Raw genomic sequence first — 21,334 nt, 5'->3', positions numbered from 1 at the left:
CAGAAGCACATGCACATAGACACAGGCAACAGAGCATGCACAATGTCGGAACTAGAACAGTGTATATCCACCTTTCGCAGCAATGCAGGCTGCTATTCTCCCATGGAGACGATTGTAGAGATGCTGGATGTAGTCCTGTGGAACGGCTTGCCATGCCATTTCCACCTGGCGCCTCATTTGGACCAGCGTTCGTGCTGGACGTGCAGACCGCGTGAGACGACGCTTCATCCAGTCCCAAACATGCTCAATGGGGGACAGATCCGGAGATCTTGCTGGCCAGGGTAGTTGACTTACACCTTCTAGAGCACGTTGGGTGGCACGGGATACATGCGGACGTGTATTGTCCTGTTGGAACAGCAAGTTCCCTTACCGGTCTAGGAATGGTAGAACGATGGGTTCGATGACGATTTGGATGTACCGTGCACTATTCAGTGTCCCCTCGACGATCACCAGAGGTGTACGGCCAGTGTAGGAGATCGCTCCCCACACCATGATGCCGGGTGTTGGCCCTGTGTGCCTCGGTCGTATGCAGTCCTGATTGTGGCGCTCACCTGCACGGCGCCAAACACGCATACGACCATCATTGGCACCAAGGCAGAAGCGACTCTCATCGCTGAAGACGACACGTCTCCATTCGTCCCTCCATTCACACGTGTCGCGACACTACTGGAGGCGGGCAGCACGATGTTGGGGCGTGAGCGGAAGACGGCCTAACGGTGTGCGGGACCGTAGCCCAGCTTCATGGAGACGGTTGCGAATGGTCCTCGCCGATACCCCAGGAGCAACAGTGTCCCTAATTTGCTGGGAAGTGGCGGTGCGGTCCCCTAAGGCACTGCGTAGGATCCTACGGTCTTGGCGTGCATCCGTGCGTCGCTGTGGTCCGGCTCAGGTCGACGGGCACGTGCACCTTCCGCCGACCACTGGCGACAACATCGATGTACTGTGGAGACCTCACGCCCCACGTGTTGAGCAATTCGGCGGTACGTCCACCCGGCCTCCCGCATGCCCACTATACGCCCTCGCTCAAAGTCCGTCAACTGCACATACAGTTCACGTCCACGCTGTCACGGCATGCTACCAGTGTTAAAGACTGCGATGGAGCTCCGTATGCCACGGCAAACTGGCTGACACTGACGGCGGCGGTGCACAAATGCTGCGCAGCTAGCGCCATTCGACGGCCAACACCGCGGTTCCTGGTGTGTCCGCTGTGCCGTGCGTGTGATCATTGCTTGTACAGCGCTCTCGCAGTGTCCGGAGCAAGTATGGTGGGTCTGACACACCGGTGTCAATGTGTTCTTTTTTCCATTTCCAGGAGTGTATAAAGCGTTACTCAGCAACACACAGCATATTTGCTAAACATTCAGAGCAAAGAAGTTGCAATTAATTTGTATGATTTGCGGAATGCTAGCAAATAACTTGTTGCTGCAGCCCTGAAAACAACAGATTTTTGAAGGTGAATACTTTCAAATAAAGAATTTTAAGTACCACTGAACGATCTCACTCAGCTTTACCACATATCTGAAAATACTTGAAGAAGAAGAAGAAGAAGAAGAAGAAGAAGAAGAGAGAGTAGGTGGAAGATAGAAAGAAAGAAAGCAGATTAACAGATAATAGCATTTTTTGTGGTGGTCTGAGAGCTTAATTCTGTGTAAAATCTGAATGAACTTAAAATAACATATATACTTATCAACAAATCTAGATTGGTCCATATGTACGAATAAATATCTACGTTGTAGATTTGCAGTTTTTGTCTGTCTGGTTGAATTGATAGAAAACGCTGCATCTGTTTGAGGTAAAGTTTGAATTCACTCCTTCATGTAGATAGTAACAGTAGGCATAACCAGAAACACATTACATTTTATATTTTATGCTACGACCTTTTTTCAGGACTGACTTAGCTGTTTGGAATCTCCAAAATGCTGTTGTCCTCTATATACACTTTTGGATGAACACATCTTGAGTTTATTACACACAAAAGACTTCTAGTAGTGAAGACAACTGCAGAAGTAGAAACACTACTTTCACATGTTGTCAATAATGCCTAGAGTAATTTATCACATTGTAAAAGCATACTGATAAATCACTACCAATCATCTGCTTTTTCTTGGGTTAACTCTTACTTCACTCATTCCTGTATTGTAGTTGTAAAGTAATGTGTTTATGCTGGACGAATGTTTCTGTACCAGGAGACAAGTAAGGCATAACTTTTGTGTTACACTAATAAATTCCCTAATTAGAGCTAATACCTTATATACTAAGTAAGATAACAATTTCAGTTCATGACACGGTCAGAAAGTTCACTCAAACCTGTCAACCACGGCAACAGGTCAAGCTTACCACAATGTTTCCCAGAATGTTAATTCATTTTTATTCACCTTTAAGTTTTGGAATTCTATTTCTCAATTGCTCTTAACGTAACGCCTACGACCGCTTGCACTGTCAATATATTCCAATACATCGCATATAAAAATGGGATTTTTCTGGTGCTATTGGTGATAGAAGTTAAGGGTCATGTGTTGTAGATAGCCCTTGGGCTAGGGACCATATGTATACCCAACAGAAGGATCATTTTAGTATAACTTTCATACAGTACAAAGTCAAAGTTTGAATTTCACACAGGGAGGCACCATTTAGTTCATGGGCTGTTCCTGGGTTAACCCAAAAAAAGCTTTATTTTAACAGTGTTTTCTCTGTGCATTTATCTAGAAATGCCATCTTCCCATTTTCAAAAATCTTTATCCGTAATCAAGAAAACCAAGCCACAGATTCCAAGATGGCAGTGCACTGCAAATGGCTGAAATTTTTATGACATACCATGGGGTACACCCCCACCCCCAAAAAAAATTCTTGTGCAGAGCTTGTGTAGTACACATTTATGCTGCTAGGCATGTGTAGCACAAAACTCATTGCCAGTTCAATGCTGACTGTGTTGTCAACCTGGCTTATCCTGTTCACTTGCAGCAATTGTTTTTGCTAGTGCTGTTTTGTTATTGTTTCATTTTTTATGATGCCAAGTTTAAATTAACAATGGACAGCTGTGAAATGTTATTTTCTACTTGGTAAAAATGCTTCTGAAACTGTTTTAATGTTGAAAATAGGTTACCAAGATAACACTATGGGAAAATACTCAAATGTACAAGTGGTTTGCTCGATTTAAAAATGGCAATATGTTGATAGATAACGAAGCTCGTTCTGGATGTCCATGAACTGCCTAATTCAACGAAATTATTGAAAAATTTTGAGAGCTTGTGCTCACTGACTGTTGACAGACAACTGATCAACTGTCAGAGATTGATGGTTTACCTTGGAGCTTGGTGTTCCCCGATTTGTGGCAGACAGGAGGCTGTTTCTTCCAGCAGAACAACACATCTACCCACACAGCCACCTCTGTTAGACAGTTTTTAGTTAAAAATGCCATGGTTCCACTGCCCCATGCACCTTGCTCACCTGACTTGCCTCCATGTGAATTTTTCTTATTTCCAAGTGCGAAAAGGGACATGAAAGGACACCAATTTGATGACATTGAAGAAGTCAAGAAAAAGTGAGGGAGCAGCTATCAGCCATCCCTAACAAGGCTACAAAAAATGTTTCAAGCAGTGGAAGTACTGGTGGGACAAATGTTACAATGGAGAGTATTTTGAAGGGGATAAGATCCCCCTCGTATTGCTAAGATCCCGAACATTTTCTTTTCATAAGAGTGACATGCCCTGATGTGGGGGAAAAAGAAGGGAATCAGTGGAAAAATGCGTCGGAGTGCAAGAAAGGGAAATATACTGCTGCTTAAAAGACTCAGCTGAACATTTCGGTACCAGCTCTCTCATTCTACCTTCCTCAGCACCGTTAAAAATGTTACCATGCAAACATATTTGTGTTTTCTTATGCAGAGAGAGGAGGAGATGGTGGTAATGGGGAAGAGATGGAAAAGTAATAAATACTGGAAGACAGGAGACAGTGACAGTAATAGGACAGGGCTAGGAATAGAGTGAATGTGGTGGTACCAGTGGGAGAGAAGATAGAGAGGAGTAGGAAGTGGGCAACAGCCAGTTGACAATGAGAGACAGTCTATGGCAATGAAAGCGAGACAGTAGCAGTGAGAACAGGAGGGAGTAGTAAGCCAGAATGAAGGATACTGTGGCTGTGAGACAGTGACAGTTAAAGTGATAATGACAATTAGTTGGGATGAATGAATGAGTGAGAGGGAATGGGTGAGTTTCAGTGGATGGGTTTGCGTTACATACAGTGATGGGCTAGTTGGTGTGAGTGAGATACTTTATGGGAGCTTATAGAAGTGAGAGGTGTTGAGTTGCGTATTAGAAAGAGTACGAATATGTTTGTATGCCAAAATTTTTGTGAAAATTTTTAAAGATGCTAAGGAACACACAATGAGGCAGCTCATACCTCACTTTTCAAAAAGTTCAAATGGCTCTGAGCACTAAGGGACTTAACTTCTGAAGTCATCAGTCCCGTAGAACTTAGAACTACTTAAACCTAACGAACCTAAGGACATCACACACATCCATGCCCGAGGCAGGATTCAAACCTGCATCCACAGCGGTCGCACAGTTCCAGGCTGTAGCGCCTAGAATCGCTCGGCCACCCTGGTTGGCCCTCGATTTTTAGTCGGAGCCAGCCTTTTAAACATGAGCATATTCACCTTTTTTTTGTGCTCCGATAGGAGTATTTTTCCACTGGTATTATTTGCTACATTGTGTCAAATGGTGCTATAGTACAGCCCTGTTGTTGAAAGATTCGAGTAAAAATTACAACTTTTTTTACTTCATTTTTAAAATGATGATAAATGAAAACAAGTCTTATTCATTCAGAATAAAAACTCAAAACTTTCTATGTTGTATTTGTTCATGTGAGAATAGTACGAATATGCAGAAGTGTGAAGTGGAGAGAAATGACACGTGTAGTCAAACCTAATAGTGAAAACTACTTTCCTGGTTTTAAATGTGAGACCTTGCAATGTTTGTGATGAAGTAGCATAACCAAATCTGTATGAGTGCAGTGTCAAGAGAAGATCATTATCATTTGAAAATAGTATTTGGCATGGCACAAAACAAATGTTTTCAAAGTATCATTATGCAAAATGAACTGTGACACTGCAAGTGTACTCATTTGATTGCTGTTGACTTCCATCCTCCAAAGCTGCACTTAGGTAAATTAATGTTTTTACTTATGAACATGATTCAGTTATAAGTCATGACACAGTCCACAATAGAAAGTTCAACTGGCATTATTCATGTGGTGAGACAAAATATTCTTTCTGGGGGCAATTGTTTTTAGGAAGGGATTTTGGGATATTGTTCCAGAAGTGAATGTTGAAAGTGCCTTGTAGTGATGCATTATAAGCAGGAGCTTTGAGGGTGATCTGTCCTGGGTTTCCTGTTAAGGGGAAGAATTCATTTGTGGCTGTCAGTATTTCTTCACAAGTTTTGGCATGTGCTATCTACAACTGGCAAAAGCTGTCTGAAGAAATGAGTTATGGCAAAGCAACCATAATAGCATGACTGACTTGCGGACAAGCCTTCAGGTGCAGACTGTGTACCCAAGCATGAAGTAACAGGTGTTTATAGACATCTACACATAATCTCAGCCAGTGCGGTGGTGTGTCATAGAAGTATTATAATAAGTTCGAAGGATGGCATGTTTACCATTAGCTGTAAAAAGTTATTCTTTATTTTCTATCAGTTTTGGTTATAGTTGAAGAAGAAAAATTTGTTAAGATAGAGTGTAGATTTAAGTGCCAGGAAGTCGTTTCTGAAAGTATTTGTATGGAGTGTAGCCATGTATGGAAGTGAAACATGGACAATAAATAGTTTAGACAAGAAGATAATAGAAGCTTTCGAAATGTGGTGCTACAGAAGAATGCTGAAGATTAGATGGGTAGATCACATAACTAATGAGGAGGTATTGAATAGAATTGGGGAGAAGAGGAGCTTGTGGCACAACTTGACGAGAAGAAGGGATCGGTTGGTAGGACATGTTCTGAGACATCGAGAGATCACCAGTTTAGTATTGGAGGGCAGTGAGGAGGGTAAAAATCGTAGAGGGAGACCAAGAGATGACTACACTAAGCAGATTCAGAAGGATGTAGGCTGCAGTAGGTACTGGGAGATGAAGAAGCTTGCACAGGATAGAGTAGCATGGAGAGCTGCATCAAACCACTCTCAGGACTGAAGCCCACAACAACAACATTGGTTGTAGTGATCATCTCACAGGAAGGAAAAAAGGTTAGGTGTATATGCAATTCAGCTTTCCATTGGATCAGTTGAAAACAGTTATAAAATGTAACAGCCATGATTTCAATACCATCACAAAGTTGATTTCCCTTTGGTTAAACATAATGATCATTAAGGTTCATACCTAAGTCAGTTTTATGCTGGTATTGAAATCATGGCCTATTATACGTGGTTCTGTAAACATTTTTTGGCTGTGATAGTTTTCAACTTACCCAATTGGAACCTGGAATTGCATATCCATTTAATGTATAACTGTTTTTGTTCCTGTGCAGATGGTCACTAAGAGCGAAACCAGTTGAAAATAAAGAATGAATTTGTGCACCTGACGGCAAATGTGCTATTCCTCGAATTCCTGACAGGTGTATTAAGTCACCTCATTAAATTGTTAATTACAATATGTCTTTAATTTTACAACTTACATTGAAAAATTTTGTAACCCATAATTACACCTGTGAATTCCTGGTACATTTCAGAATGACAAATATTCAAAAATGAAAAAGCAAGCAGAGCTCCATAAAGAAGAACGACGTAAACTTTCAAGGCCTGCAAGAGGCCTACGTACCAAAGGGAAGTCCAAGTTCTGGATGGGAAGACGAACATTGTAGGATAAGAAGCTGCTGGAAATTGGAAGATCTTTAGTTACAGATAAAGATTTTGTTTGCAGTGTATATTTTGTACAGAAATATATATAATTATTTTTTAGAAACAATTAATGTGCATTTTTATTTACAGAAATTAGTTTACCTCCTTTCTTCTCTGTCTGTACAGATCTGAGAAACATATTTACATGTTTGCTGTATTCGTTGAGTCACACTCAAAATGAAATTTTCATTTTTCTAATTCTCTTCCATGTTTATCAGTAACCTTTCTGAAGTATTTTGGCAGTATCAACCCACTGTCATTTCCTGGGCTCAGTATAACATTATTTGAGGATCTGTAGAATTTCAAACCATCTGCAACAATACAAGAATTAGAGATCAGTGACATTTGAAAACTTATATGGAATTGGCCACATTTCTTGAACTATGTAGCAAGTATCTGAATTTATTCTGAGTGACATTTCAGTAACAGACTTCGTGACTGTTAATGAAACCTGTTTCATTGAACTTACCTCTGCTGCCATCATTGTTTATAAACTAGGAAGAAAACCTGTTTTCTCACAGTATTACCAAAACATGTGCCAAATATTCCATTAAATTAGCTGTGCATGGGATCACCTTATAAAAATGGAGGAAGATATGAGAGAGAGAGAGCGCGCCAGCTTTATTCTTACAACTTGTTCTGAGAGTTGGTGATAGTAAAACTCAGTTAAACCTGAACTATAATCTGCACAAGCACAATAAAAGACACAAAAAGTAATTTCAAGTGACTTTGCCTCCCTGTCAGGGTTCAGAGAGGAGTTATGTTCTCTGATGAAAAGGTATTCAGCACGCTGCTGTCTAACATAAAGCAAGAAAATGTGATTCTCAATCAGTTCAAAAGAAACTTAGAAACATTGGTCATTCCTTTTGCAAATTATAGTTATCTTGATTCAAGGTTGAAAATTTCAGTTATTTTTGTAGTAAGAAGATGTTAACTGTAAAGCACCATGAAAACTAGTAGTCTATTGTAAACAAGTCTGTTGTTATAGCTGCACGTAACTACACTCCTGGAAATTGAAATAAGAACACCGTGAATTCATTGTCCCAGGAAGGGGAAACTTTATTGACACATTCCTGGGGTCAGATACATCACATGATCACACTGACAGAACGACAGGCACATAGACACAGGCAACAGAGCATGCACAATGTCGGCACTAGTACACTGTATATCCACCTTTCGCAGCAATGCAGGCTGCTATTCTCCCATGGAGACGATCGTAGAGATGCTGGATGTAGTCCTGTGGAACGGCTTGCCATGCCATTTCCACCTGGCGCCTCAGTTGGACCAGCTTTCGTGCTGGACGTGCAGACCGCGTGAGACGACGCTTCATCCAGTCCCAAACATGCTCAATGGGGACAGATCCGGAGATCTTGCTGGCCAGGGTAGTTGACTTACACCTTCTAGAGCACGTTGGGTGGCACGGGATACATGCGGACGTGCATTGTACTGTTGGAACAGCAAGTTCCCTTGCCGGTCTAGGAATGGTAGAACGATGGGTTCGATGACGGTTTGGATGTACCGTGCACTATTCAGTGTCCCCTCGACGATCACCAGAGGTGTACGGCCAGTGTAGGAGATCGGTCCCCACACCATGATGCCGGGTGTTGGCCCTGTGTGTCTCGGTCGTATGCAGTCCTGATTGTGGCGCTCACCTGCACGGCGCCAAACACGCATACGACCATCATTGGCACCAAGGCAGAAGCGACTCTCATCGCTGAAGACGACACGTCTCCATTCGTCCCTCCATTCACGCCTGTCGCGACACCACTGGAGGCGGGCTGCACGATGTTGGGGCGTGAGCGGAAGACGGCCTAATGGTGTGCGGGACCGTAGCCCAGCTTCATGGAGACGGTTGCGAATGGTCCTCGCCGATGTCCCAGGAGCAACAGTGTCCCTAATTTGCTGGGAAGTGGCGGTGCGGTCCCCTACGGCACTGCGTAGGATCCTACGGTCTTGGCGTGCATCCGTGCATCGCTGCGGTCCGGTCCCAGGTCGTCGGGCACGTGCACCTTCCGCCGACCGCTGGCGACAACATCGATGTACTGTGGAGACCTCACGCCCCACGTGTTGAGCAATTCGGCGGTACGTCCTCCCGGCCTCCCGCATGCCCACAATACGCCCTCGTTCAAAGTCCGTCAACTGCATATACGGTTCACGTCCACGCTGTTGCGGCATGCTACCAGTGTTAAAGACTGCGATGGAGCTCCGTATGCCACGGCAAACTGGCTGACACTGACGGCGGCGGTGCACAAATGCTGTGCAGCTTGCGCCATTCGACGGCCAACACCGCGGTTCCTGGTGTGTCCGCTGTGCCGTGCGTGTGATCATTGCTTGTACAGCCCTCTCGCAGTGTCCGGAGCAAGTATGGTGGGTCTGACACACCGGTGTCAATGTGTTCTTTTTTCCATTTCCAGGAGTGTATTTCCTTATAAATTAATATTAAGCTACCAATATGAAAAAGAACAGCAGCTATTTATTTTATACCCTAGATGATGGAGAAAATGTGCCCACACCTGAGACTACTTGGGTGATTATTACAGAAACTGGAGATAGTGTCCTAATGCTACAAAAACTGAAGTGACAGCTTTCTACTTCAACAGTTGCTTAGCAAACCAACCACTAAATGTCACCTTCTGTAAAAAAAACACCCTCCCTCACCCGAAGTATCTTGGAATCACAATGGATCATTCAGGATTCACCTCACTCACTTGCAGAAAAGTTAAAGACCAAGAACAACATTATCCAGAAGCTAACTGTAACTTCTTGTGGGGCTCATTATCTGTACAGCAGCCTTGTATATTCTGTGACTGAACAGCACACCAGTATGGTACAAGGGTGTGCATGTCAGTAACATAGATCATCATTTGAACAATACCATGAAAATCATAACGGGCACCTTGAGAAAAACTCCCCTATCTTGGCTGTTTTCTCTCAGTAACATTGCTCCACCACATTTGAGATGACAAGAAGCAGTGACTCGTGAATCGGAAAATATTAAAGAGTTTTTCTAAAGAGTATCTGCCCAGGAAATTGTGCTCAGTCCACCCAGCATCCAGACCTCAAGTCAAATAAGCCATTCTGAACAGCTCGTGAGATCCAGCCATCCAAAACTGAAGATGTGTGGAAGGAGGCAGGGAGAAACACCAACATGGTCTCAAAGACTGCCACATGTATGTCAGGCTGCAAATGCCTAAAAGAATCTGGTGTCAACTGATGTGGACACAGAAGAATTCCTTCATGTACAACTGGGGACACTCAGGCTCCCCATTTCGTGACTGTGGAGCTTCGGAGCAGACCATTGACCACATTGGAGAGCAATGCCTCTAAAGATGTTTCAATGGAGACTGGAGGATATCATCAGTGCCTCTCCATTTGAATATTCCTTTTGTGCTTTATTGTGTAAATATTGCTGTGAATTGAGTAAGTGTAATCACATGATAAATAAATAAGAAAGCAGTTATTTATTGTAAACTCTTCGGATCCTGCGTGTCGTATACAACACACAAAATCGATTATTTTTCAGCTGACAGAGCAGTAGTGTTTATGCGATGAGGCCTAACTAGATGTGAGGAGTGGCAGAAATCTGATTTCATAGTGGTTTTGCTCATGTGCACTGACCTGTGAGCCATTTTCCTGAGACGTGTAAATGGATTAGAGCACAGCCAAAGCAAAGTCATTTAAGTATGAACACTATACTTTCATTTCTTTATATATTGCCTGTTTTTAATTTAACCATGTTTAGGATAGAACAGAGTTTTTTTAGATATGACGTTTGAAATAATATCTGCCAAGTTTGCATTTTTTTTATTTACTGAATCTTAATGTGTCGTATATAACACAATGGGACTGTGGGGGTGCAGTTTTTCTTTGTGTGTAATTTGGAATTAGTTTTAATTAAAAATTCGTGTGCAGGTTAGTGATATTTGCATTAATTTCTTTTACTATGACAAGCAACTTTGGACATGGATAGTGCTACCTCTGATGTAGAAGTGAAGACGATGCTGAACAGACATTTACTCTGCTTGTGACCAGCACTGGATGAGAAATGTTGAGTAAATCTGAAGAGGATAGTGATTACCAGTGTTTTAAAACTGGACTACATGACCAGAGGTGAGCCTACCTGGCATCATACAGACATTTTTAAGCCTCTTCCACCTGCTCCAAAATTTGATGCATCCCTGTGCCAAGGGAAACAAACATAGCATTATTTCGTAAAATATATTCCTGAATCCGTGTTTGAGCTCGTGTTTAAATTGGCATACTTTATTCATAAAGAAAAACTTCTGATTTTTTGGTGTGTGTGTGTTGCAGTGTCATATTTAGGGTATCCCAGAATACGTGTGTACTTGGTAGATGCCACCAGTGTACCCAAAGTTGCCAAACATGTTTTAAGAGGCCGGTTCTTTCAATAAGGAACTAAAAAAAAACTTATTGTATGTGAAACTGTGGCAGCAGAACTTAAAATCAAAGATAAATTTTTGAAGGTTCATCCTTGGCTGTCTTCATAATCCAAGAAACGAAAGTGTTTTGATTTATGAACAAATGATCCCTTGTGGGCTTCTACAAAAATGAGGCAATATGTGAGATAAACAAAACCCATGTGGCCTCAAGGATTTTTTTTTTGTGTATGAAGGAAAAGGTGACACCATCATAGAGGGCTCTCATCGTCTCGATATTGGTGGGAAAATGATAATGAGACTTGCCAGATCATTGCCTCGAGTATGCAAGATTTACATGGACCATTATTTTACATCAGAAGGGTTACTTGATGCCCTACATGTAGATGCGTGTTGTCAAGTAACAGGAACAATCCATATTGAGGACTCCTTGCATACGCTGAAATGGAAAGAAGAGGGGGCCATGCTGCTATTCACTACTCTGTGTGAGGTGATGGACAAATTGCTGTTGTTAAATTGTTCGACAACAAGCCTGTGAGCAATTTTAATAAACATTTTTGGAACAGCGATCAAAAATTTTTTAAGCCTATCATCCGCAGATAGCAAAATGCCCACATCACAACGTAGATGATGGTCAAAGGAGGATCATTCTTGCTTTAATGAACCAGTACCACTCACTGTATCACAATACAAAGCAAATATGGGTACAGTTGATTTGTTGGATAGAGTGGCTGCCGCTTACAGACAAGCAAAAGCAAGAAAGGGGACAGTAAAAAGGATCTTGTATTTCTTTGAATTTGCATGTGCTGCGGACTGCATAGAATACAGGAAAGACTCTGCTGCATTGAGGAACATATGTCGTCATGCTATCTGAAATTCAAAGCAGACATTTGAGAGTGGTTGATGGTTTTTCAAACAACATATGAAGAAGTAGTGTCTGAATCAGAAGCCCCATTATCAGTAGTCATCCATCTAAACAGAAAAGAACATCAGGAATCCGTCTCATGTCTGATATAGTAAATGATGGAAAGAATCATTGTTGCAGAATGCCTGGATGTAACAGTGTTGTAGTGATTCGAGAATTTCCACATAAATTCTGGAACCGCTTGACCTTCTGCTGCCTCGAACACACGATGTTTTAAAGATAAGTGTGAGAGAGCCTATTTACTGCGCAACACCTGTACTGTTCCTAAAGGAAAAAGGGCAGTATCATGACAGAAGTCACACGTTTGGTAGGAATTATACTGGTAAGTTTGGATTCTATATACCACTAGTGCTACTAGGTTTTATGAATGTCAGAAAGAACATGTTCATTTTTCCTAGAGTCCCTCCAGATTGCAAACGGCATCAAATAATGTCAGCACTGGGAAAAAAAAGTACAAAAAATTAGAACAAAGGACGAAATATTTAAGTGTCCATGACACCTGGAGCTGAAGAGTGTGTCCTCACCATTCATAAGTAAGAGTAATGCAGAATGATATCATAAGTAGAGCCTTACATTCTAAAAAACAAAGTAGAGTAAATAATCAGTGGAAAGACAAAAATCGGAAGCCTGCTCTATGGAGTACAAGGAGTTATGAAAAAAAAATGGTGTGTATAAACTTATGTAGTAAATGATTACTTTTAAAATGTGGATTGTTACTAGGTACGATATTAATGTACATAATGATTATGTATAAAATATCACGTGTTCAATCTAAGGAGGGGGATATGAAGTGGTTCGAGAATTTCCACATAACTTCTGGAACCACTCGACCTTCTGCCGCCTCGAACACGCGATGTTTTATAGATAAGTGAGAGAGCCTATTTACTACGCAACGCGTCTCTGTGTGTGTGTGTGTGTGTGTGTGTGTGTGTGTGTGGGCGCGCGCAGGAGTGACGTTTGTCATGGGAGGACAGACAAGTAGCACCAACAAGTGTTTGCCGGTCAAGCCTTGGAAGCTGTATTAAAAGGACAAGGAGTGTTTGTGTAATATTCCATGGTTTATGGTACAGTGATAATTGTTAAAGAGACAGATGAAGCATGGACTGAACAGAGACTTTCACTTACTTCATGTAAGGAACTCACTAGAGGCGAGATATGTTAATAATTTGTGGTGGTTATTAAACCAACCATGACATAAAAGTATATTAATAGAGTCTAATGTTTGATGACTCAGTTGGCTTAACATAGTTCAAATGTTTATACAAGAAATGGTAAAGTGGTTTCCTGTTGAAGTGAAAATATACAATGTTTGAACTGAAAGTTTTCTACGAGTACCCAATTATTTCAAAAGTAGAGCCTTTTAAATTCTTATAACCAGCTATGTCTTCGGAGAAGAAGCTTTTGGGAGATTGACGTAGCTGATTATGAAGAGAAGAGGGTTGGCTAGACCTGTCACGTAACTCATCTGATGAGAGAGAAGTGTGAATGCAATCCAGTTTCGCACTTCTCCTCGTGTTGTCAAAACATTAGTGTGTCACTAATTGTAAAGTCCATCTGTGCCTAGTAGTGAATAGAAACAGTTTTAAAACTTACCACCAAATGTAAATTGTGTTTAAATATGGCTTGTGGGTGAAAATAACATTTAAAATAAAAAATAGCTATTATTTGTGACTCGTTTTTTCAAGTAATTTCCATCCTGAGACACAATGTGCTGAATATCCAAAACATAGGTTTTAAAAATTTGGGGTTATTATGTTGAATGATATGAATGTCTATAGTACATATGTAGAAATGAAGCAAAGCCCAGATTTACTTATCCTGTGTGTGAAGAGGATAACTGATGAAGCAGCACTCTTTTTCACTGTATCTACATCTACATCCATACTCCGCAAGCCACCTGACGGTGTGTGGCGGAGGGTACCCTGAGTACCTCTATCGGTTCTCCCTTCTATTCCAGTCTCGTATTGTTCGTGGAAAGAAGGATTGTTGGTATGCTTCTGTGTGGGCTCTAATCTCTCTGATTTTATCCTCATGGTCTCTTTGCGAGATATACGTAGGAGGGAGCAATATACTGCTTGGCTCTTCGGTGAAGGTATGTTCTCGAAACTTTAACAAAAGCCCGTACCGAGCTACTGAGTGTCTCTCCTGCAGAGTCTTCCACTGGAGTTTATCTATCATCACCGTAACGCTTTCGCAATTACTAAATTATCCTGTAACAAAGCGTGCTGCTCTCCGTTGGATCTTCTCTATCTCTTCTATCAACCCTATCTGGTGCGGATCCGACACTGTTGACCAGTATTCAAGCAGTATGCGAAAAAGCGTACTGTAACCTACTTCCTTTGTTTTCGGACTGCATTTCCTTAGGATTCTTCTAATGAATCTCAGTCTGGCATCCGCTTTACCGACGATCAACTTTATATGATCATTCCATTTTAAATCACTCGTAATGCGTACTCCCCAGATAATTTATGGAATTAACTGCTTCCAGTTGCTGACCTGCTATTTTGTAGCTAAATGATAAGGGACCTAACTTTCTATGTATTCGCATCACATTACACTTGTCTACATTGAGATTCAATTGCCATTCAGTGCACCATGCATCAATTCGCTGCAGATCCTCCTGCATTTCAGTACAATTTTTCATTGTTGCAACCTCTCGATACACCACAGCATCATCTGCAAAAAGCCTCAGTGAACTTCCGATGTCATCCACCAGGTCATTTATGTATATTGTGAATAGCAACGGTCCTATGACATTCCCCTGCGGCACACCTGAAATCACTCTTACTTCGGAAGACTTCTCTCCATTGAGAATGACATGCTGCGTTCTGTTATCTAGGAACTCCTCAATCCAATTACACAACTGGTCTGATAGTCCGTATGCTCTTATTTTGTTCATTAAACGACTGTGGGGAACTGTGTCAAACACCTTGCGGAAGTCAAGAAACACGGCATCTACCTGTGAACCCGTGTCTATGGCCCCCTGAGTCTCGTGGCCAAATAGCGCGAGCTGGATTTCACACAACCGTCTTTTTTGAAACCCATGATTCTTACAGAGTAGATTTCTAGTCTCCAGAAAATTCATTATACTCGAACATAATACGTGTTCCAAAATTCTACAACTGATCGACGTTAGAGATATAGGTCTATAGTTTTAGAGATATAGGTCTATAGTTCTGCACATCTGTTCGACGTCCCTTCTTGAAAACGGGGATGACGTTTGCCCTTATCCAATCCTTTGGAACACTTCGTTCTTCTAGAGACCTATGGTACACCGCTGCAAGAAGGGGGGCAAGTTCCTTCGCGTACTCTGTGTAAAATTGAACTGGTATCCCATCAGGTCCAGCGGCCTTTCCTCTTTTGAGCGATTTTAATTGTTTCTCTATCCCTCTGTCGTCTACTTCGATATCTACCATTTTGTCAACTGTGCGACAATCTAGAGAAGGAAGCACAGTGCAGTCTTCCTCTGTGAAACAGCTTTGGAAGAAGCCATTTAGTATTTCGGCCTTTAGTCTGTCATCCTCTGTTTCAGTACCATTTTGGTCACAGAGTGTCTGGACATTTTGTTTTGATCCACCTACCGCTTTGACATAGGACCAAAATTTCTTAGGAATTTCTCCCAAGTCAGTACATAGAACTTTACTTTCGAATTCATTGAACACCTCTCGCATAGCCCCCCTCACACTACATTTCGCTTTGCGTAATTTTTGTTTGTCTGCAAGGCTTTGGCTATGTTTATGTTTGCTGTGAAGTTCCCTTTGCTTCCGCAGCAGTTTTCTAACTCAGTTGTTGTACCACGGTGGCAGTTTTCCATCTCTTATGATCTTGCTTGGCACATACTCATCTAACGCATATTGTACGATGGTTTTGAACTTTGTCCACTGATCCTCAACACTATCTGTACTTGAGACAAAACTTTTGTGTTGAGCCATCAAGTACTCTGTAGCTGTTTTCCTGCTAAGTTAACAGGTTAGGTTATATTGAACCTTTTTGGCTACAAATAAAATTAAGCATTATAGTCATAATTTATTGTTAATAAAGTGTACAGAATAAGTTTTAAAGACTTGTACTCTCCTTTGTTAATGGGTACTATGACTCAATCCACATCTCTAGAAATTATTTTCATTGATGGCATCCAATGTTTTTAGTCCCTACTAACTCGCTACTGTCATTCACAGACTGCATATCACGTCTGGCTTTACTTGAACATGGTTTGCATCTAGACTTTGATTCTGCTGTTATGTAAATGACTACTAGATCCAATGTTGGCCATACTTAAAGTTTTCACCTTAGTCTGTTGAGATGAATTTGTTCCAGTGTGTCATGAATGTTTCAGTAATTGTTCATTCCTTGGAGGTACAGGAAAATATATCAGCCTATCCTCCTTGGGGAGAGTCATTATACATATTGGTGTGAGAATCTAAAACTTCTTAAAGGAAAGAACAGTACTGCCTTTGCATATTTTCTTCAGTCCTAGAGAACAAAAATTTATAAACGACCATGTGAAAAAGATGCACAAGCAGCAATCACTCATGGTCAGTTTGCAAAAAGCCAATAGATTTCACTAATGTGAGAGCTGGTGCAGTGTTTCAGTACAAAAGGAGAAGTTCCATCAGCTTTTCATAATCCAAGTAGTAGTCACATGCCATTCAGCAGTCACCAAGTCTAGATCCAGTGAAACAGTGGTGAGATTTCTGATGATTGTAAAAATGACATGAACCTTTTCTCTCCACAACTGTGATTTTTTTTCTTCTTTTTCTGCTTCTGGTAGGTGCACCTACATCATGGAAAGATGAAACAGCACATTGTTGTTAAGTTTAATGCACATTGTGGTGTAACCACATCAAAGAATATCACCGGCCGAGCGGTTCTAGGCGCTTCAGTCCGGAACCGTGTGACTGCTACGGTCGCAGGTTCGAATCCTGCCTCGGGCATGGATGTGTGTGCTGTCCTTAGGTCAGTCAGGGTTAAGTAGTTCTAAGTTCTAGGGGACTGATGACCTCAGACGTTAAGTCCCATAGTGCTCAGAGCCATCAAAGGATATCATCACCATGTTATTCATTTCCTTTCAGAGTGCCAATTTGAGCCCTTTGAGCATGCCTGGTGTTGGATTGTTGCACTTAATGGCCATATCACGTAGATAGGTCCATTGGTCTGAATTTTCCAAACACTCATACGGATAATGTGTAGGTTTATTAGATTATAAAACACAAAGTGTTTCACTGTTTTGAAACAGCGTATCGAAACATTACACTGTACTGTTTCATTTGTTTCGAAACATTGTTTCGAAACAGTTACGTGTTTCATTTTGCCCATCTCTAGTGTACACGACCCGGGAAATCCGGGAAAAACCCAGGAATTTTTCGGAATTCCGGGAATTTTTCATTGTTTTAGCTTTCAGTTAAATTTTTGTAATTTTGACTGCAGAACTGATTTTTTCATTGTTTTAGCTTTCAGTTAAATTTTTGTAATTTTGACTGCAGAACTGATTCTCTAGCAAAGAATGTTATTGTATCCTGCTACTAGAGAATGATGCTGCAGCAAGAAAATATGAACGAGAGGGAAAAAAAATAAAACTTAAGTGGCACAGGAAATGTGCAATTTATAACAACAAAACACCGTGCATGCACAAGCGTCTGCAAATAACAAAAATATGTGAAAGGCCGTAGGTTGCAGACTGAATTCTCCGTAACAATAAACTGCTTGCTATGAGCATAATGTCACAACTGTTAACGTTAGGTTCGTTTGACCAATTGCCAGCGGTCTGTTGCGCATGCGCATTTGACTCTCGTATAAGCAGTACCTTCTCCCGCGACTTGAAGCTTGGCTGTTAGGTGTATCGGTAGTAGGCAGCAAGCAGCCAGATGCAAACGAGAAAAAATTTTCTTCCGCGCCCTAGCTGCCAGATTCACGCTTGCCCAGAGTTGTCCGAGTTGTAGTGGGGAGTGGGTTAACCTTCACATGACACATGTTTATGTTAAGTAATTTCGCTGCTTCTCTTCATTTACAGCTCCCACGTCAAATGAAAACAAAACAGATACTGTGGCCGGGAGCCATCAAGTGAATTAAGATACAGGGCAAAAATATATTATTAATTTCAATTTTCTGATTTTATTTTATTTCCAAGTTAGTGGTTCATGGTGTGGGTTCCTGTAGTCATGTCCTAGTTCATGAACCACGGGCAATGTATGAGTGGCCAAGTAAGTGGTCCCGACAGTCGAGATACCAGTTAGTTTGGAACAGGGCAGGGCATCTCAGACATATTCTGAGTCGTGGTCACCTTTGTGCTCATACGATAAAGACTACCAAATCCACCGGTTAGTCCCTCAACCGTTAGGGGTAATAGCCAATGGGACTCAGGGCAAGTAAGGCTAGCAACCTGCTTCCCTGGTACTTTAAATATGAAGCTGGCAACAATCAGAGCAAAATGCCTCGGACCTTTGGAGGTGACGGAGTCCCACCTCTAACTGACAAACCAGGGACTCCTAAGATACGACTTGGCAAACTAATGGTAATGAGATGGGGAGCTATTAATATCAATGGGGGCTACTCTAGAAAGAAGATAGAGCTGGCAGAGGCTGCAAGTAAGATGGGGCTGGACGTTTTAGCTGTTACTGACATTCGGGTAAGGAGTGAGAAAGAAAAGGAAGTGGGAGAAAACAAGGTCTACCTGTCAGAAGTCAAAGCAGGAATAGCACAATGGGGTGTAGGGCTTTGCATCAGGAAAGAAATGGAACTCAGCGTAGTTGCAGTAAGGTATGTAAACAAACGACTGATGTGGATAGATTTTACAGTGTCTAGCAAGAAAATTAGGATTGTGTCAGTATATTCGCATTGTGATGGGACAGATCAAGATAAGATGGATAGTTTTTATGAGGCACTCAGTGATGTAGTTGTCAGAGTAAAGAACAAGGACAGTGTTCTGCTCATGGGTGATTTTAACGGCAGGATTGGAAATCGAACAGAAGGGTATGAAAAAGTTATGGGTAAATTTGGAGAGGATATGGAGGCCAACAGGAATGGGAAACATCACAAACTCCTTTTATAAACATAAGAACATTCACCGGTATACTTGGGAAGGCAGGAGAACCAGATCTGTCATTGACTATATAATAACAGATCAGGAATTCAGGAAGGCTGTGAGGGACACACGTTTATTCAGGGGATTCTTTGATGACACTGATCATTATTTAATCTGCAGTGAAATTGAGGTTGTGAGGTCGAAAGTGCAGGTGGTCAGGTCCGTATGTAGGAGGATAAGAGTGGAGAAACTTCAGAATAAGGAAATCAGGCACAAGTACATAACAGCGATCTCAGAAAGGTACCAGGTAGTTGAATGTAGTCAATTACAGTCATTGGAAAAGGAATGGACAAGGTACAGGGACACAGTACTAGAAGTGGCTAAAGAATGTCTTGGAACAGTAGTGTGTAAAAGCAGGAAGAACCAAACAGCTTGGTGGAATGACACAGTCAAGGCAGCTTGTAAAAGGAAAAAGAAGGCGTATCAAAAATGGCTACATACTAGAACTCAGGTAGACAGAGAAAGCTATGTTGAAGAAAGAAACAAAGCCAAACAGATAATTGCAGCATCCAAGAACAAATCTTGGGAAGACTTTGGAAACTGGTTGGAGACTATGGGTCAAGCTGCCAAAAAACCATTCTGGAGTGTAATTAGCAGTCTTCGAAAGGGAGGTAAGAAGGAAATGACAAGTATTTTGGACAGGTCAGGAAAACTGCTGGTGAATCCTGTGGATGCCTTGGGCAGATGGAGGGAATATTTTGAACAGTTGCTCAATGTAAGTGAAAATACGATCAGTAATGTTTCAGATTTCGAGGTAGAATGGGATAGGAATGATGACGGAAATAGGATCACATTTGACGAAGTGGAGAAAATGGTCAATAGATTGCAGTGCAATAAAGCAGCTGGGGTGGATGAAATTAAGTCGGAACTCATCAAATACAGTGGAATGTCAGGTCTTAAATGGCTACACAGGATAATTGAAATGGCCTGGGAGTCGGGACAGGTTCCATCAGACTGGACAAAAGCAGTAATCACACCAATCTTTAAACATGGAAACAGAAAAGATTGTAACAACTACAGAGGTATCTCTTTAATCAGCGTTGTGGGTAAAATCTTCTCAGGTATTGTTGAAAGGAAAGAGCAAGTATTAGTTGAGGACCAACTGGATGAAAATCAGTGTGGGTTTAGGCCTCTTAGAGCTTGTCAGGACCAGATCTTTAGCTTACGGCAAATAATGGAGAAGTGTTATGAGTGGAACAGGGAATTGTATCTATGCTTTATAGATCTAGAAAATGCATATGACCGGGTTCCTAGGAGGAAGTTATTGTCTGTTCTACGAGATTATGGAATAGGAGGCAAACTTTTGCAAGCAATTAAAGGTCTTTACATGGATAGTCAGGCAGCAGTTAGAGTTGACAGTAAATTGAGTTCATGGTTCAGAGTAGTTTCAGGGGTAAGACAAGGCTGCAACATGTCGCCACTGTTGTTCATATTATTTATGGATCATATGTTGAAAACAATAGACTGGCTGGATGAGATTAAGATGTGTGAACACAAAATAAGCAGTCTTGCATATGCGGATGACTTAGTTGTGATGGCAGATTCGATTGAAAGTTTGCAAAGTAATATTTCAGAGGTAGATCAGAAACGTAAGGACTATGGTATGAAGATTAGCATCTCCAACACGAAAGTAATGTCAGTGGGAAAGAAATATAAACAGATTGAGTGCCAAATAGGAGGAAGTTAGAACAGGTGGACGGTTTCAAGTACTTAGGATGCATATTCTCACAGGATGGCAACATAGTAAAAGAACTGGAAGCGAGGTGTAGCAAAACTAATGCAGTGAGCGCTCAGCTACGATCTACTCTCTTCTGCAAGAAGGAAGTAAGTACCAAGACTAAGTTATCTGTGCACCATTCAATCTTTCAACCAACTTCGTTGTATGGGAGCGAAAGTGGGGTGGATTCAGGTTACCTTATCAACAAGGTTGAAGTTACGGATATGAAAGTAGCTAGGATGATTGCAGGTACTAGTAGGTGGAAACAATGGCAGGAGGATGTCCACAATGAGGAAATCAAAGAAAAACTGGGAATGAACTCTA

General features: G+C 41.5%; 2 protein-coding genes across 4 annotated transcripts in view; one reads left to right on the top strand and one right to left on the bottom strand.

Annotated features, from left to right (window-relative positions):
* Nucleotides 1-6,958, top strand: part of LOC126335477 (nucleolar protein 10) — a 54,521-nt gene extending 47,563 nt beyond the window's left edge. Inside the window, exon 14 of the mRNA XM_049998795.1 lies at nucleotides 6,719-6,958. Coding sequence (XP_049854752.1) covers nucleotides 6,719-6,850 — 132 coding nt within the window. The 3' untranslated portion in view covers nucleotides 6,851-6,958. The remainder of the gene's footprint in view (nucleotides 1-6,718) is intronic.
* Nucleotides 1-21,334, bottom strand: part of LOC126335478 (tRNA 2'-phosphotransferase 1) — a 103,652-nt gene that overhangs the window by 20,976 nt on the left and 61,342 nt on the right. Inside the window, exons 4-5 of one of the 3 annotated variants that reach the window (XR_007564881.1) lie at nucleotides 6,990-7,198; nucleotides 6,793-6,862 (exon numbers count right to left, since the gene is read on the bottom strand). Coding sequence is in view for 1 of the 3 variants with exons in the window: in XM_049998796.1 (XP_049854753.1) it covers nucleotides 7,074-7,198 (125 nt within the window). In the remaining 2 variants the exon portion in view is untranslated. Of the gene's footprint in view, nucleotides 1-6,792; nucleotides 6,863-6,937; nucleotides 7,199-21,334 lie in introns of those variants that run through there. The other 2 variants (XR_007564882.1, XM_049998796.1) reach the window with 2 other exon arrangements.

Source organism: Schistocerca gregaria, chromosome 2, assembly GCF_023897955.1.
Source record: "Schistocerca gregaria isolate iqSchGreg1 chromosome 2, iqSchGreg1.2, whole genome shotgun sequence".
NCBI lineage: Eukaryota > Metazoa > Arthropoda > Insecta > Orthoptera > Acrididae > Schistocerca > Schistocerca gregaria.
This window is presented reverse-complemented; position numbering and strand designations above follow the sequence as displayed.